The 18,588-nt window shown below is 36.9% G+C and overlaps 1 protein-coding gene and 1 non-coding gene across 4 annotated transcripts in view; one reads left to right on the top strand and one right to left on the bottom strand.

Moving 5' to 3' along the window:
* Positions 1-18,588, top strand: part of LOC118189019 (homeobox protein extradenticle-like) — a 675,900-nt gene that overhangs the window by 595,700 nt on the left and 61,612 nt on the right. For all 3 annotated transcript variants that reach the window (XM_085825921.1, XM_085825922.1, XM_085825923.1), the window contains 2 exons: positions 3,902-4,092; positions 17,787-17,922. In XM_085825921.1, the coding sequence (XP_085682047.1) occupies positions 3,902-4,092; positions 17,787-17,922 (327 nt within the window). The remainder of the gene's footprint in view (positions 1-3,901; positions 4,093-17,786; positions 17,923-18,588) is intronic.
* TRNAT-CGU (transfer RNA threonine (anticodon CGU)) lies at positions 17,372-17,444 on the bottom strand. The gene has a single exon. It is a non-coding gene; the product is annotated as a tRNA-Thr (tRNA).

The following is an 18,588-nucleotide window of genomic DNA, read 5'->3' as shown; positions in this document are numbered from 1 at the left end:
ACGACACTTTATATTCAAGTGTATTTATGATTTGGAGGAATTTTGTTTCTGCTATAGCGACTGTGTTTATGACGATACAGTAAATTGTATACGTATAGCAGTAAGCAAACTAGTGCAATAGAAAATTGTAATAACTCTTGAGTATTCTGTATTAGTTTTAGTAACCACTTAATAATATACGATGAAAGAAAAAAAGAACAACTTTGCAATTGATTTCAGGAGAAAATACTATTAATGAATTATCAATGAAATAATTAATTAGATGGGAAACAACTCCGTGTTTCAACTATTGATCAAACAACTGGGAACAGTACTGAAGCATAAAATATTTAAATAATAAATTGTAAATTATTTCGAAAATTACAAAATGGATCCTGAACTGATCCCTGAATGAAAACAAAAATAAAAATTTTGAAGTGTGCTTACGAATTATTTCTTAATTTCAGCTTTAAATAAATAATCCATTATCAATCATAAATACCCTAAAACAGAATTCTAAATATCTGAATAGATTTTACATAACGTGATAATTTTTACAGTCAATGCATATATAATTTTTAAATGCATTTATTTTTAAAACCACCACAAAAGTATAGCACATATACACTAGCACATTAGCACATCATGGCAAAAAGTCTGGCAGTGTAGACGATTTTATCATTTTCTCCATGCATTATATGAATACGAACCAGTCTTCCACGGTCGTTAGGTAGAGAGCTTAGCCATAATCAACTAAATTAAAGATTTTGCTATGTGTAATTGCAGGCTTTCAGTGTTCGGGTGTTCATAAGTTGTCAGTATATTTTAAAGGATGTAGTGGTAGATGAATCTTGAATAATTTATTGGCGTAGCGTAATTTAAGATTGGATGTCAAAAATATTACCATGTGAGTTACGTGGCTTGTTTTCTTAAGATGCAAGTCACTGGTATCAACAGAAGTCATAGGTGTCTTTCAAGATGCGTTTCATCCCTTTTCTTTTCATATTACTGCATATTCCGGTCTTCCAAGTCTTCATCAGACATTAGTTGCATCCTAACTGATTAATTAGGCCTGAAAAATCCCTTTCCGAAATTCTTTCGAGTCTCCTTTTTCATTACAACTTGTAGTAAAATTATCCTGGCCACAAAAAATCGCGTGTTATTTGTCACGTACGATGTTTGAGATTCCAAGTTATCGCTACATCTGATTTTTGCGATTCTTTCCTTCCTAGCGCTTGCATAAATCCTCGAGTTGTCAACTCGTCTAGAAATTCGATGAGATACATATAATCCGGTCGAAAGAGGAGTGAAAGAGTTGTGGCAGTGTCCGTTAACTGCCTTAGTGACAGCTACCGCCGAGGTTTAAGCGATCTCTTGTCTCTGACATCTACTATATATATATATATATATATATATTGCGTCTTTTAACCCCGAGACCTGCCGCTACTTGCTCTGCGTTTGGGGTCAGGCCAAAGGGACCATTATTAATTTTTGCCTTCCGCCCAGACAAATTGGATGGTTTTCCTCAACGTCATCGTTCTGGCGCTAATGGGTTTTGAATGGATTGTTGAGGACTTGCTCAGAAAAATCTTTACTCGGTTGACACAAATCTCCAAGCGAGTCTAGTGTTTGAATCTGTCTTCGTTGAAGTTCTGTTAATTATGAAAATGAAGGCAGCTGCAATGAATCACTTTTAAATAAAGTTTCATGGATGGGTCCTCTTTTTTTTTTTTTAAAAAAAAGGGGGGGGAATAATGCCACTTTCGAGCTAATGATTTATGACGGAAGAAAGCGTGTGATGGCTATATCAGATCTATTTTTATAACTGGAATGCATTCTGCATAATTGTGTGTTGTGTGAAGACTTGCGTAGCCTTATTTAAATAACCTAACTTCCTTAAGTAAGACCTTGATGACTTAATTTCATTCTTTCTCGTCTCCAACAGCTCGCTGCGGCAGTGAAAAAAACAATATCGTTTCTTTTCGCAGAAGCATTACTATGAAAAATGGCTAGCGGCAAATCTCTATGCTTAACCACCTCTGTCACTAACTACCGCCGCAGTGCGATAGGACGAGAGAATTAAGTTCTTAAAAGCGCACGAAAAAGCACTCTGCTTAAGAAACGCCATAAATCAGTTGCGTTTAAGCATCCCCTTCAGCGTCGGTGACATTGCCCGACTGGCACCATTTATTTACTTGTCCCCTCTCTGCCCTCTGAAACAAGAGGCAATGCTTACTGCAAAAATGAAAGTGAAAAAAAAATCATTAATAATCATTGCGTTTTCTTATCGCCAGAAACAAACGTAGTGACACCACTTAAAAGAAGTAATCTGTATCATTGTGCTATTAAAGTAAACACATAATGTGCTTCCAGAGGGTTGAACTGCTGGGCCTCTTTCCTATTATTAGAGGCTCGCTAGGACTTAATGTTTTGGTGGGAAGTGATAAATGATGTTTCTTCCAATTGAGTTTGAAATGGTAGGTAGGCAGGGGTCTTTGCAAAAAGTAAAGTCCTATTCTGTGATTGCGCGTGTCGTTATTTTTCTAATGGTTGTTACGGGTGGGGCGTAACCGCAGAAGGAAAGCGGATAGTTAGTTAACAAAGGTCAAGTACCTATGTCAAGCGTTGTAGGGCATTTCGGGGTATACTTACTGCATTTGCCGGATCATCATCCTTTTGATGATTCGTTTGTAGTTGAGACTTATTTTGTTGTCTGCCAAGTATTCGTATAGGGTAGTAGAATCGGCGACTGTAATTGGCGACATCCAGTATCTGGGATAGCGCAGATTATGACTTGCAAAGTATAGTGCTGGAAAAGGGAAGAAAAGAAGTAGGAGCTGCATTTGGAATCGCGCCAACGTATTACCTTTTAAACCTCCACGACTATTATTCGATGGTTAAGCGATCGCGTTTCTATGTATCAGCAGTTGAGGCTGCACTGCGGAATCAATTTTGCTTTCCCCCCTATCTTCTTGCTTTTTGCGATGTAAGTGGTTTGTTACCTTGAATGGCAGTCGTCCTGCTCTTCAACCATAATGATGAAAGCGCCCGCTAAATGTGTGCGGATGTTCCATTAAATGCGTCTCCTGCTGTCATATAGTAGGTAGTTCGTCATTGAATTAAAGAAAGCATGCGTAGAAAAATGACAAAAGGAGAAAGAATAATGAAAATGTTAGTTATTTGATTTCATATCTTTTAATAATATGTGGCAATGATTGTTAAAATGTAGCTAACGTTATCCATAACTCGAGAAAAGAAATAATTTCTTGCGATATCTTGCCAATTTAGCGAGATTGTAATTTACTCAGTGTTAGATAGACTTGTCTCGGTATTCTTATTTTTCCGGCAAAGCTTCGCAAAAAGCTACATTACAGCAAAAAGATACTACAGTTTTGCATATAATTTGACTAAAATTATTTACATGCATGCAAAAAATTCGCAACAATATGTTGATACATCGATAAAATATTTTATAACTGTAATGTAATAATTGATATATAAAATTTGAATTATTGTATTAGAAACTGTCCTCATCTTTTTGTCCACGATTCTCTTAAGGAATTATGCGTAGTTCTCTTGTTAATTCACACCGTTTCGTTGGCGATAGGCGCAGGTTCATTCACATCCACAGAGTTCACATTCTTAACCAGCAGATAAAAGCGTGCGTTACTGAAAAGCGGGAAAATGCGTTGCTTAAATATCTTACGCTCGAAAGGCCAAATAACTTGAATGAACTGTTAAGAGGCCTAATTTTTCATTCTGTGTAACTTGCAAACCCTCGTATGTTCTTTCGACACCCCATCATCGCACTTTCATTTATTTTATGGAAATGGGATGAATTTATTGCTGTTGGTAAAATGATATTTGCTTCATTATTTTCAAATGACTTGTATTTTAAGATTAGTCCTTTTTCTTATTCCAGGCGTGCAACGAGTTCACGACGCACGTGATGAACCTCCTGCGGGAACAGAGTCGCACGAGGCCCATCACTCCCAAAGAGATCGAGCGCATGGTTCAGATCATCCACAAGAAGTTCAACTCCATCCAAGTCCAGCTCAAGCAGAGCACCTGCGAAGCCGTCATGATCCTCCGGTCGAGGTTCCTGGACGCCAGGTGACCTAGCCTTTCCATTTTATTCTTTTGAGACATTCTTTGCCGGTACATTAACACGGGTGTTAAAACAGTTGTAAGATCGAACTGATTTAGCGTAAAAGGGCACCCTGGAAGCAATCCGCCGTCTTTGCTGTCAGGCTTGTGCCTCTCTTTAAATCACGTTTCGATTAGCGAAAGCGATTCGTTCAGGATTTTTGAAACTTGTTATTCATGAAAAGCTTAGAATTTCAGAAATGGTATCAGATCTTTCCAATAGCAGTTCTTCATGGTGTAAAAAGGATAGGCATTAACTTTTAATCTATTATTAGTTTTCACTGTACTAAAATCAGCTTTAAAGTATTGAAAGTGTGCTTCCCCCCACGTTGATTAGATTGTAAGCGTAAGTGAATATAATTAGAGATCTTGTTTATAATAGAGTTGGTATTTAACCAAGTGAGCTAACTAACTATCAGATCATCGCATAAATAATGTCGATTTAACCAAGTTCTGAAGTGGAAAAAAATAATAGTACTAATTTAATCAAATGCATATTCCGCATTTGAATCTATAACTTTCTTCCAAAGCTGTAATAAGTTTTTTATGTCATACCACGAAGAAACCAGTCAGTTTATTTGAAAAAAAAAAATCTTGTAATTCCATTTCAAATTCCTCATGGGAATTGTATTCTTTTTCCATCACTGAAACTTTGCAAGCTTCGAATTGCCAGGCGCCCCCTCCCCCAGTGCCGGAGTGATAATGTTGCTGAATTCTGGTAGTTAGGCCCGGGTTTCGTATCCTGGCGAACGAACGGGGTGAATGGGCGTTTTCGTGGTTTTCCGCCTTGTCTAATGTGTCTATGAGCCAGTTTTCCTGAGAAAGTCCTTCTACGGAGGCATCCCTTTCCTTAGCCATATAGCCCTTGAGTGCTGTGTCATAATCAAATAAAATTCTCATTCGAAATTTACCTGAACTACAATGTTTCCTTCGTGGTACTTTTAACTAGTCTTGAGAAATCACTTGCTTAAACGTGTTAGAACATGTCTTATCAAGTCCTATCTGCACATTACTTATGGGATGACGTGAAGCAAAACCTTCTACTAAGTCTTCTAAGTTTTTACGTTTAAGTAGCCAGCAGTCTGTGCTGTTGTTGCAAACCAGCAAGCAGTCTGTGCTGTTGGGGCTTATTGGAAAGGTGTGTATAAATGAATAAATTATAATCAGGTTTCGATGTCGATATTATACTCCAAGCAAGAAGAATTTTCACTGTACATCACTAGCAGTCCATACTTTCGAATTTAAGTAATCGCACAAAATTTCAATCCTAGAAATACTTTTAAGTGTGTACAATTGCTAACATACACTGGTTTTCATAAATTAAGGGAAAATCACAAAAATAGCGATAACTCCCTCAAAAATAAACCAAACCGTGTAAAATTTGAATATGTTGCCAAGTAAGAGTAGCTGAGTAAAACTCCAATATGCAAATTAGTGACGCTGCACTCGGAATAAGTCATCTGCTAGGAGCATAAAAGTCCATGTTTGAGAGCAGGCCCACATATTTCACTGTGATAGTGACATCAGAAATCTGAGATAGCCAATTCGTAACAATAATCTCCAGGCATCATTTGCCTGCAAAACTACGATAGAAAGCCATTGGGAGACTAGAGGTAGGACAAAGTCAAGCAGAAGTGGCCAGATGGCTAAATGTTTGTCCTTCTGTGGTTCATAGACTTTGGAGGCAATTTCAAATCACAGATTCGGCACCTAGGAGGTTCAGCCAAGGACGGCCAACTGCTACGACGACTGCCGATGACAGATATTTGACATTCTGTGCACGCAGGAATAGAACCGCTACTCCGACTCTTCTTAGATCTTCCCTTGCTGCAGCCACTGGGAGGTTGGTGTCAGCGTCAACTGTGAGTAGAAGACTTCACGGAGGTGGTCTGTATGCGAGACGAACAACCATTTGCATGCCGTTTAAGTCACGCTATAGCAGGGATCGTTTCCAGTGGGCTCGACAACATGTTCACTGGACGCCTGAGCAATGGAGGGCTATTCTGTTTACAGATGAGTCCAGGTTTAGTCTAGAAAGCGATAATAGGCGTTATTTGATATGCAGAGAACCTGGAACCCGTTATCATCCGTTTAACATCCGTGAAAGAGATGCATACGGAAGAGGCAGTGTCTGTGTTTGGGGTGGCTTCTCTTTGGGTGGACGCACAGACCTACAACGTTTTTCCAAGGGGAACCGTGAATGCTCATGTTTATAGAGATGATATCCTTGATGCTTATGTGCGCCCATATGCCGGGGCAATAGGTGATGCTTTCCTGTTACAGGAAGACTATACAAGACCACACAGGGCTCGCATCGTATACGATTATCTTCAACAGGAAACAATTATGCGCATTGAGTGGCCAGCTCGATCCCCGGACTTGAATCCTATCGAGTACGTTTGGGATGCTTTAGGAAGACGTTTAAAGCTGCTCTCAATCCGCCCCCTTAGACCCTTGCCGCGCTTGCAACTGCTTTGCAAGAGCAATGGCTCTCGCTTCCTATGGAACTGATAGACCGCATAACTGAAAGCATCACACATCGCTGAATCCGCTGTATTGCTTCTAGAGGCGATTATATTCCATATTAAAGGTACTTTTACTATAGTAAACTGACATCTTCGATTTGTTCATTCTATACATGTGCTAATTTCTATACTACCATAATTGTCTGGTAATTTCTTTTTATGTTATTTGATACCTTACTATGTGTTGTATATTGTGGGTAAGTTTCATAAAATTCTACATGTAACTTTTTCAGTAATCGTGATTTTTGTGATTTTTCCTTAATTTATGATAACCAGTGTATAATAAGTCACCTAAAAATTTTCAAAATCGAATATGCGAATAAATGAAAGGTTTACATTAAAGAAATTATAAAGGAGTATGAATTTAGTCGAGTGTATTATTATGTTGATATGTTCCTTAGTTGTCATAAGTCTCAGCATAGAATATTTTTCCATGGTGTCTGTAGCTTAACAGAGTGAATTTACTTAAACTGGTTTCAGGGAACTAAGTCTGTTGTAGTGTTTAGCTGCATTGATTACGATAGCTATGAAATATAAAAAAAAGTAAATATGAGTTATAGTTTAAATTAGCAGCATCCCCTAAATTCTTAATTTTATTTCCCCTCTCTGTTCTAAAAATGGTAAGGTTTTTTTTGCGCTGCGTCATATCCGGATTAATCTATGTCATATGACTCTTACATAACACTTGTAATGTAAATAGAACTAAAACTTAAACAGTCAATAATAATTTTACAGCAGTATTAACTATCCAATCCAATGCATTGAGAACCCAAACTAACTCATTCTGAATTAAGATTTCGTCTCGAAATGCAAGACACTTGCCTTCTACACTTCAGCGTAGTTGCACTATTGCTTGCTGCTTTCTGCTTGCAGCAAAGCTATCAAAAATGTGAAAGTTTTGAAACAGGCACGGGTAGTGTTACAAGTTGTTTGTGGCCGCAACATGTTTCTAAAATAATTTTTTTATTCTGTAACTAATTGCAGTGTTTAACGTATATGACAAAAGGTTTCATATATATTTGCATAAAGAATGGATCGATAGAATTTTTAGATGAGTTTTCAATTTCTTCTTATGATATACATTCGGCATTTAAGGCAGACGACTTTATTTTTAAGACAAGTGATTGACTTTTACATGAATAAATTTATTCCTTACGAATCGGTTATTCTAAAATAAATTTCGAGCGTTTTTGAATGTTGTGCTATATGCGCATACGTAATCAGTGCAGAATCGCAGCTTCCATATCCTCGCGAAATATGATTCTTTGCTCTCCGGTGACAGACGATTCGAAGATTATGCCACTAACAATTCTAAAAGGAAAGGAAACGGAATAACCAATTTTTCTTCCTTCTACCCCTCGTAACCCCGCTTATTATTTTTCCTCCTTCGCAGATATAAACTGAAATACAACCGTCTGAAGGGGTGGTGGAACCATTTCTATCATTTTATTTTTGAGTAATCGCCAGCGAATAATAGAAAGACAGAGCACCACTTTTCGTTGTCGGAATGAGCAAACGACCCTATCCTGGGTGTTAGTAGCAGAAGATTTCTTTCGTTTCGGAATGAAAAGGATTGTCCTTGCAGCGTCGAATTTCTCACGTCTCTGAATCTTTGAAGAAAATTTTTACTGTCTAAGATTTGTTTACGCTGATTTTTTTTTCGCCCTATACCTCACCATTCCTTCTTTTACCCTGATGAAATTTCGCCGAATGTTGACAGAAACAACCAGAAGAAGAATCACTTTAAATGTTCTCCGGCAGAAGTGTTGGATTTAGTGTACTGTGTTTGCCTTACAAGTGGCGCGAAATTCGAGAAAACGCAAAGGAAAAACAGTCTAGGAATAGTTTTGTTCCATATTCTTTGTTTGAAAATTCGAGACCAGTTTCTGAAACCCTCAGTGTACTGAAAAAAACTCTTAAAATTTCATCTGATTATTTAACCGAATAGTTTAAAGTTTTTCAGACAAAGCGTTAGAAATATTAGCTTTCTGAAACCTGAATTGGTAGATATGTTGGAAATTATTACACAAGATTGGTCGAGAAATAGTCGTGGATGTTAATTTTTGCAGAAATAAATGATATTCAATAAGTTATGGTGCATCTTCACTGTATTTCCTAAATTACATGGCTTCTTAATAACATGACTTTTTCTGTGTGTGACTTTTTATAGCAACTTCAAAAACTAAAAAAGATACTCACATTTGATCAACATTCCGGAAAGAATTTTTTTGAGTTAATGTTTGCAATTACTGCAGCGTGTTTTCCCTTTAAGTGGCCAAGATTTTCATTGTAAATTTGTATTGATTTTCATCTTTATTTGAACATCTCCTAAGAAAAGAATCTTGAAGGATAAGATTCAGGTTGCATGAGGGTCAAATTTTGTCTATTACACCTCCCGGAAAATGAATGTTTAATGTATTTTGTATGGTCGAAAATATGATTTCGTTCAGGTTTTATAAAGGTTAAAGAACAGGCCTATTTTGACCAGTTCCTTGGAAACGTCGTGCACCGTCGTTGAAAAGTGCAGTGGTGTTCCATCCAGATTTTTAGGATTATTACAGAATGTGCCATTTTCCCTAGACCATTATTTCCACAAGAAAGCAATGGTTAATGCATTGTCGTTTTAAAGTATAGCGATGTTCCATCTTTGTTTTGTCCAGCTCTTCACTGCGAGAGAAATTTTAAAATCTTTAGCACGTTGAGGATGGTGTGTACCAACGATGGTTCACACACGAATGGTTTATGCGGCGGCGTGTACCAGCGGTGTCTCACACGCGAATGGTTCATCTGGCGGCGTGTACCACCGGTGGCTCACATCAGCTATAGTTTTGTAAGACAGTTTTGTTTGATGAAAAATAATTCATGTGGTTAAAAATAACTTTTTTATTGAAAAACTGAAAATCTTAATTTTTCAGGTAGACCATAATAGACGTAATGAATGTATTTACATATTTATTTGTTTTTGTGGGTTTTTTTTAAAAAAACATTTTAGACATAGTGGTGGTTCACCTTCGCAAAATCGGCAAAACATTGTAACCCTTTTCGATTTACTTTCAGCAATGTCTCTACCTCGTCGAGCAGATAAAGATTTATAACATTCACGGCATCGTTTCCGTGACTTTCTCGTAGTTCCGGAATACTTCTCAAGAAAATGTGTAGTTATATTAGGTGTTTGTGGTTCTGTAGGCATTTCAGCCGATCAATGATATTTTCTCTACGTTTTAAAATATTAAAATGCTTGGTACCCCACCTCTTCTGAATATACCATGCATTGACAATTGATGTTGCTCCAATCAATTCTATGATAAGTTTTCTGTATCACTTAACAGTTTTGCATAAGGAATTGTAATATGATGCAATTGGATCGGATATATCAACGCCTTTTTTTGCATTATTGTAGTTAAACTAAATTTTTTAGCTTACTACTTGTTCCTTCAATCATAGTACAAGTATGATTGTTGCAAGTAGTTAACAAACAGACCGTTTGTCTGTCCATTTAAAAAAATTAACTCCTTTAGGATTTTCCATACTCGCAATGTTACCTTGGTTTTGTTTTAGTTTTGTATTCTGCCGGTAGAAGTTTTCTATTTCTTTTTACAGTACCACATAAATTCATTGATTTATCTAAAAGTTCTTCAGCTAAATGCACTGCCGTCTGAACGTGCTAAACCGTTTTACGCAGTTGCTGAAAAGTATCATGGTGTTCCAGGTATCATAAAGCCTAAAGAATGTACTCATTTTGCTCAGTCCACCACTCCAGAAAACGAATTTTTTAACCCATCTTTCTCTATCTTTGAAAAGTATAGACTGCGACTCCCCTGTAGGTTCTAGAGATATGTGTCTTTGTGTAAACGGACTGGCGTAAGCGCCGCAGACTTGAAGAGATACTTGTTCGTGTCACCTCGTGTAGACAGGGCTTAAAGTTGATGTTGATTTTTGCTACGTTTGGAAAAATATTGTTAAAGTGCTCCACCATATCTAGACACATGCTGTAGCAATTTTACATGCATAAAACTTCAACACATTTTTCGGGCATTCTGTGTGCGAGAAATATGCAATAAAAGGTGTTGAGGTTTGTAGAGTTAAAAATTTTAATACTGCAGATAGTAAACAAATAACTTGTAACTATAAAAAAGCAGTAATAAAATTTAAATTTTAGCAAATGTTACATGATAAGATATTTTGAATAAATACGAATTTTAAGTATGTTATGAAAAAGTTTAATAATTGAAACAAAATATCCAGTAATAAATAAATAAATAAATAAAAATTTTTTAAAAAAATAGAATTTTTTAGATTTTAAATTACGTCCAAAGGGGCGTTTTTTTTTTAACGTTTTGTGTGTTACCTATATTTATTAAATATCATGTTCTTTGTACTTAAAATTCAGTTCAATAGCAAAATAAATTTAAAATGAGCATATCTTTAGAATTTCCGATACACAGTTCCGCGCGCTAGAGATAAAAAGGTTCCCCCCCCCCCCCGTAGAGTGTTGCCGTTGCTCGCTTTGAAATCCTTGAGTTTGTTAATCAAAAATACGTTAAAGTTTTATAAAATATGAAATCGATCATGAAACAAATTCCAAATTTCAAATTTGGTCTTTCACATGCCCCTATTCGTAGGAGGATGACGTCATTCAAAATTCGATGGCTTTATGTACCTTTGTTTTATCACAATGCGATAAATATACATACATTTATGCAGATTTTTCATTATTTAATTTCTTTAAATATAATGCAGGACTCCATTGGGTGGCAACAGTTTGAAAAGTGAAACGGACATTTATTGTGATTCAACGCAAAATCGCAAAACGAAAACAATAGTCCTTCAGGGACAAAAGCCCCTTTGGACTAATAAATTTCAAAGAAAGTAACTTTCTGCAGTGATTTATTTATAAAGAAATCTATTTTCCTTTCGTGGTAATTCAAAGAGATTTTAGGAATAATTTTGGAAGCATTTTCTGAAAGTTAATGTTCTTAAGGTACCATTTTAGTATAAATATGTAAAATACCGCACAGAAAGATAGTTTTGTAGCTGGACATATTTCCCTGTTTCTACAAAGAGATGTTTAACAGTCATGTGACCAGCCTTTGTTTATGATTTAGAATGGAAAGCGGATTTTTTCCCCCAAATTTTGTACACAAATTTTTTTTTAAATTAGAAGTTTTTATAATTCAGTATCAAATAAGACTTTCAAGTATGCCATTCAATTTTTAGCCGAAATTTGAAGAACGGCATTACTTTAAATGCAAACAATACAACTCCGTGTAAAAAACAAGTAAGCAGAATTCAAAAGTAGGAGGAGGCTTTTGCAAATTAATTATTACCTGACACATCAAAGAAGTTTTAGGGGGTGGAGGTAACGAAAAGGGAAAGAAAATCTTTAAAAAATTTCTTTCGGCTAATAACAACCAGCAAGAAAATATTTACCACTTAATACCAAAGGTCTTTTTTTTTTTTTTTTATTACTTTGTTTATTAGCGTTCGAAGAAGTTGCAGTTTCTTTCCTTACAAAACGAGGACGGGAGAGGGTTAAAAAAAAAAAGGGAAGCTACAATCATTTTATTTTAGCACTAAAGAAAATTGTTAAATATCTTGAAACCTTTTTCTCCAAGCTGAAGGTTTAAAAAAAAATCTTGATAATAAATAGATTTTATACCGAAGAGGGGGGGGGATCGAGATAGTGCAGCTGAAAACGAAGATAAATAGGAAAGAGGATCGCTGTGAAGGGGAGGGAAGGAATGAGCTAAGAATTTTAACGTTCGAGATTTAATTAAAATGACAAGTATTCGCCCAATGATGCTTCTTTTGGAAATAGCATCTTAACCACTTTTTTCCTACCTGTTTTTTATACTAAACAGCATTGATTCTGCTATTAGCGTCTATAATTCCCTGATTCGGGGATTGTCTACTCATTGCAAAATTTATGATTCAGCCGTGTTTTCCAAAGACTGTATATCTTAATATACAATAGCTTATATATACATTATAAAACTATCCAATTCTCGCATAAGTGCAAAACAAACGAGTACGTGTGTAGGAAGATAAACATTGTGTCATCCCATAAATAATGTAGTTTCCGAGAATACCTTCCACTTCTCGAAATTACTGGAAAGCATGTGAGCGCCGGGTACGGTTATAGTTACATATAGGGACCAAATGTATTTATTCAATCACGGTACCAATTAGCTATACAGCGATCGAGCCCAACTGACGTGAAATGGTTGCCAAGTTTGTCGACTTATCGCCAAATATGGTGACAAAAATTAGTCGCCAAAACCGTTGCTACCTTGGCGATATATCACCAATTTAGCGAGATACCCATTCACTCAATCTTACATCCACTTGCGCCCGTAATCTTATTTTTCCGGCAAAACTTCGGACTTTTTCAAACATTTCATGTTACATTATGGGAAAAATAGTATAATTTCACATGTAATTTTCCTGAAGTTATTAACACATATACAAAATCCGTAAAAGTAACTCTTCAGTAACTGAAAACGAAGAACTTACGGATCCGAGATTTCTGCATTTCAGCGTGGACGAGATGGTATTAAAATTGTCATTTAAGTCTAGGTGAAAGTTGAGTAAGGTATTGCATTCAGCGAAAATAGCTGTGAAATGTTTTCTTGAAAAGAAGTTAGGCCTGGTAAAAATTATTAACAATCCCCTCTCCCTGATGTTGTTGCTGCTGAAAAACGTTTCGCTATTAGTCTATGTAATATAATCGAGTTATTGACTGTAACTTAAATCATTTACATATAGGATCTTTTTGTTTTATTTGATCTCATTGGTGTCTGGTTGTAGCTGCTAATTTTAAACGAAGGTTTAATGTATTTTAAATCATGAACAGGAAACTACAAATTCAAGAAAATACATTACTTCGGCTATGCCACTGAAGATGGATTTAGGATTGGCTTAAAAATGGAATGGATGATGGATTTAGGATTGGCTTAAAAACAACTGTCTTAATCCTTTATTAACATGGTTAAAAAAATCTTTAGGCATAAATTATCTTCTTCGTGTATTTAAATCAAACTATTTTAAGTTCTCTACGTCTAAAATTAATCGATGGTGGACAATCTAATATTAAATGTGATCTGTAGAATAGGCATTCTAATAGCTAATGCTGTCTTAATTTTACGTAATTGTGTTTTAAAAGTTTCATCTTTTATAGAGAAAACTTTTTGAATGTAAGTTAAGGAACCTTAGGAACTGAAAAAAGTGTTAATCCTAAAAGATAATATATAAGAGTTATTAGAATTTGAACGAGAACATAGCCAGTTCAGCTTGAATATAATATATTTTAGTTTGCCACTTTAACATTACATCATTTATAACAAAATTTCGGCTATAAACGTCTCTGTTTTCGTTAGGACCTACTCGGGTGTATGCTGTCTAACTAACCATAATTATTTTTCTGGCGCAAGAGGCTTTCTGATGGATCTTTGCCATCCCTATTTCTTACCGATTTTAATTTCGGAATTAACTGTCGGCGGTGCAGATGCATTTGTGCGTGCCATTTCAATCGCCAAAAATTAGAAATACTTAAAAGTTCTCCCTTACCTTACCCTCCCTCCAACACCGCTGCCACCACCCACCCGAATACTCCTGTTGAATCCGTACTTCTCAGGCCTTCCATCACAGACGATTTTAGGCACTTTCAGGAGCCATTAAAACGACATTTTTCAGCAAACTTTTACACGCTGGGAGGAAAAGTTTTCCTGTTTTAAAAGAGGGCGGCAGAGGGGAGGATTATACAGGGCGCGCTTTCGTTCAATGAAAATGGAAAGTGAGTTACAGGGAGGGAGATGTGGGGAGGCGTTGAGAATATAGGCGCGCGAAACTCATTCAGGCGTTAGGCCGCAAAACTAATCCCTTACCTGCCATAAACGTACCATTAATTAGAATTCAGATGTCATGGCGTGAGTCGTGGCTAAGCTAATTACCGGCGTTTCTTAAAACCTCGACGGAGGACCCCCGAGCTGTGTGCGATTTTTGGTTTTACTACTGCCATCGCCGCCGTCACGTTTTAAAAGTTTTCCTTTCCCTGCAGAAGTCGTGGTGGTGTTTCACCAACGCTCGATTTCCCCCAGCTAGGACACCACTGTCTGGGTTGTCGCTATCCAGGGAGGACATTTACTGTTTTCTTGATTTCTGAAGATTTGCTTCTTAACGCAGTTGATTCATCTGGTTTACTTTAATATGGTGAACTTTGACCGAAGCAGGCCAGTTCTGCATTTTTGTAAGTACACCGATTGTGTATGGGTTGATTCTGATGCGTCCAAAATAGGGTTCGGAAAAAGCTTATGCCTCTGAAAGTAAAAATATTTTGACGATATATTAAATTTTCATGAACACAGGAGACTTATATTTCACGCGAATCTCATATATTTACAGATCCATTTACAGATTCAAAATTTATATGATTTTGTAGAGATCAGAGGACACAAAAGCTGAGGCCGAACTTGTCCCTACCCTTAGCTTTTGTGTCCATATGCCTCGGAGCCTTTGCCTTCTCTGCTCGAAGAACGTAATTCGCTTTCCTTCAGTGAGGAATCAATATCAAACCCCTTTGCAGATATCTTCTACGACTTACTAACACGGCCGCTTGAAATATTTGCAAGAAAGTTAAAATACTATATGGCTGTTGACTTGATTTTTTAAGCGTTGCTATGTCTGAGACGGATTAGTGTCACTTTGGCCAACTCGGTTTTGCTCATTATTTTAAACAGCGTATACATTCCCTATCTAATAAAGTTCAGCAATAAAAGTTGGAACTGGACGTTATTGCAAAAGTTGATATTATATTTTATTGTCTTGCTTTTTAAATAAACACTGAGTTTAATTAGACATCTTGTGGGTAATGATGATACGCATTCTTGTTATACAATTTAACACTTAAAACTCAGTGGTTCTTAAAACTATGCTTCGTGGAGCCTTGAGTCACCGTTGGTAGCTTACAGAGGCGTTAAGAGCTATTCCAGTATTTTTACGGAAATTATACGTATCCCCTTGGTTTTAGAATCGGAGCACGGATGTGTTGCGGAGATGTATTAACCATTAAGCAAAATAAGCACGTACTTAAGCCATTAAGGTAGGTCACCATCAAAATGTGGATTTGATGGGAAAAACATTTAACAGGTAATGTGCAAACTACGGTTTCTGAGCAATGTATCAGCTGATCAGTTGGTATGGAAATTATTTTCAAATGGAAATGCGATAAATTTCGCCTGCATTCAAGGCTAAGAACGAAAGCCCCATTGGAATGTACTCCTGTAGGAGGATATTGAAGACCTCCTGTAGGAGGATAATCTGAATGCACCTCCGCTTAGACAGGGTAACAGTTAGTAACAACGCTGGCTGCCGTACCGAAAGGCCCAGGTTCAAATCTCGGAGAAGGCGATGATGTTTGTCAGCGTATAGTGTACGTCAAGGGAACAATCAAAATACACAGCGAGCCGAGCCGAAATCCTTTCGAGAAGTTGGTGGCAGGGGAAGAGAGGTGGGAGACCATCACAACTCATTCCAGCATGTTCTCCCGCGGAATTCCATCCGGGACGGAAGCTTAGCCGTTAGCAACGTCCGGCGATACCCGATATGCTTAGTTGAATGCACAAGTGCTAGCCTTGCTTCAGATTGTACATGTAGAGGGACATTTTATTGAACTATCTTGTACATCTTATTAGCTTTTGAGCTTGTACGTCTTAGCTTAGATGTGAGCTTCTTATTCACAGGAAAAATTCCGCAACGGATGACTGACTGACTGCTGAATATCAGTAAAAAATGAACGAACAGTTCCGTATTCAATGTCATACTTGTGCAAATATGGATTTTTCAAAAAGCAAGTATTGTGAGAAAAGTCGTTTTGGAACAGTGATATGCTTATTTTGTATCAGTTGCTTCTGAATTTAAAATACATGTTTCATTTATTATTATTTACGTATTTTGGCGTCCTGTGAGCATTAGATAAGTGAATATTGTTACTCTTAGCTGGTAAATTGGACGCCGTCTTCCGATATGCTAAGAGTGCCACTAACCGAAAATGTTTGGGAATTATTTAGTTTACTAACAGGTGCAAGCGCGTTGGCTTTGCAACATTATCTTCGCATGTAATACGATACAATTTCAATTCATGATACTCTCCATCTAAAGAAAGCTGGGCTGTTAAGCGTCTGCTGCAATTAAATGTTGTGATTCAGCCAATCGTTAAACTCTGATTTCCCTCGTATTTTTTAGCGCATTGAGTGCGTATGAATCTTGTTAGCTGTTAAGAAGGGGGAAGAAACATTTATTTCTGAGCCACTTAAGTGAAGCTCTGTACTCGTTATAAATCTTTCTGTCCCTCCCAATCTTCTTGCTCTTAATCTCTCTGTTGATGACTTATGCGGAACTTCAAGAGTTCGTTGAATGATGATCTGCAGCACACCAGAAGACCAAGTTTTTGCGCTTGAATTTGCCACTCATTCGATGAAAAATTATCCGATAAAATAAGTTGTCGCTACTGGAACTATTAATCTATACATGTGCGAGCTGTTGATATATATTCATCCGTGAACACGTGCGATCCTCATAGCAAGAGCATGCGGCAGATGGAATGTAATATAGCAACGTTAGTAACTTTACTGGAATAAGGAATGATCGTTATTTTCTCTAAAGGTTCATGTTCAGTTGTATAGACATTACATTATTTCGAAGCAGGAGACATCAAAAATGAGCAATGCCCTCGCCGGGACTCGAACCACGGACCTCTCGAATACGCGTCGAGCGTGCTGACCACTACACCACGAAGGCATGCGAAGAAAGCTGGAGAAATACCTTATACAGTTAGCAACTGCAAGCTCTGTGTTTCGAATCTCGGCGAGCTGGTTGCTTGTGTTTCTTGCTTCGAAAAGCGTAACAGACTTCACACTCTTAACAAAATCTGTTTGAAAGCAACTAAAACCAAGATGATCTCTTTTATCGCCTGTCCATCAACTGCAATTGGATGTGTTAGTGATTGAATTTGATAAACGATATGCTGAGAGTTTAGTTGTCATAGTTACGCGTCCAATATTAGCTTAGCTATTCGCATGTAAATTCTTTTGTTGTGCAATACTCGTTTTATTATATAATGTTGTTATTTCTGTGCTGCAGGAGGAAGAGGCGGAATTTCAGCAAACAGGCGACGGAGATCCTGAACGAGTACTTCTATTCCCATCTCAGCAATCCTTACCCAAGCGAAGAGGCGAAAGAAGAACTCGCCAGGAAGTGTGGTATCACGGTATCTCAGGTAATGATACAAACTATCCGTTCTCGTAAACTTATCAACGTTTTCCTTATTTCAAAAAGTGCCCCCCCCTTTTTTTTTAATACTGGGACACATTTAAATATTCAAGGTGCTTAACGTTAAAAAAATAAAATAAAATATAAAATAAAAAAAATCGAAAATTTGTTCTCGAATTAGCTTCTGAGTCGATTTGATTAAACTTTAAGATTCCAATTTGATTCAATTTTAAGATTATTAGCCCAAACGGGACGTTTAATCTCGAATGGGATAGTTTCGAACCGGCTTTTGCGTTCAGTCACTATAAACGGTTTCAAATTGTTGTCACCCAGTATTATCGCCCTGTATCACATTTAAAGAAATTAAATAATGAAGAATCTGCATGAATGTATGCATGTTTCTCGCATTGTGAAAAAACAACGGTTCCTAAAGCCATCCAATTTTGAATAACGGAACATGGGCACGTGGAACATGCACCCGAACATGGACACCTGGAAGCCCGAATTTTGAATTTCGAATTTGTTTTATTATCTGTGTCATATTTTGAAAAACTTAACCGAAGTTTTGATTGATAAACACAACGATTTGAAAGCGAGCAGTGGCAGCACTGTAAGGAAGAAACCAAATTTATCTCGACGCTAGACTGTCAGAAATTTTAAAGTTATGCAATTT

This window comes from Stegodyphus dumicola, chromosome 10, assembly GCF_044657685.1.
Source record: "Stegodyphus dumicola isolate Sdum_Otavi_A_Nest chromosome 10, ASM4465768v1".
Classification (NCBI taxonomy): Eukaryota; Metazoa; Arthropoda; class Arachnida; order Araneae; family Eresidae; genus Stegodyphus; species Stegodyphus dumicola.
Note: the sequence above shows the minus strand (reverse complement) of the source record. Positions and strands in the feature narration are given on the sequence as shown.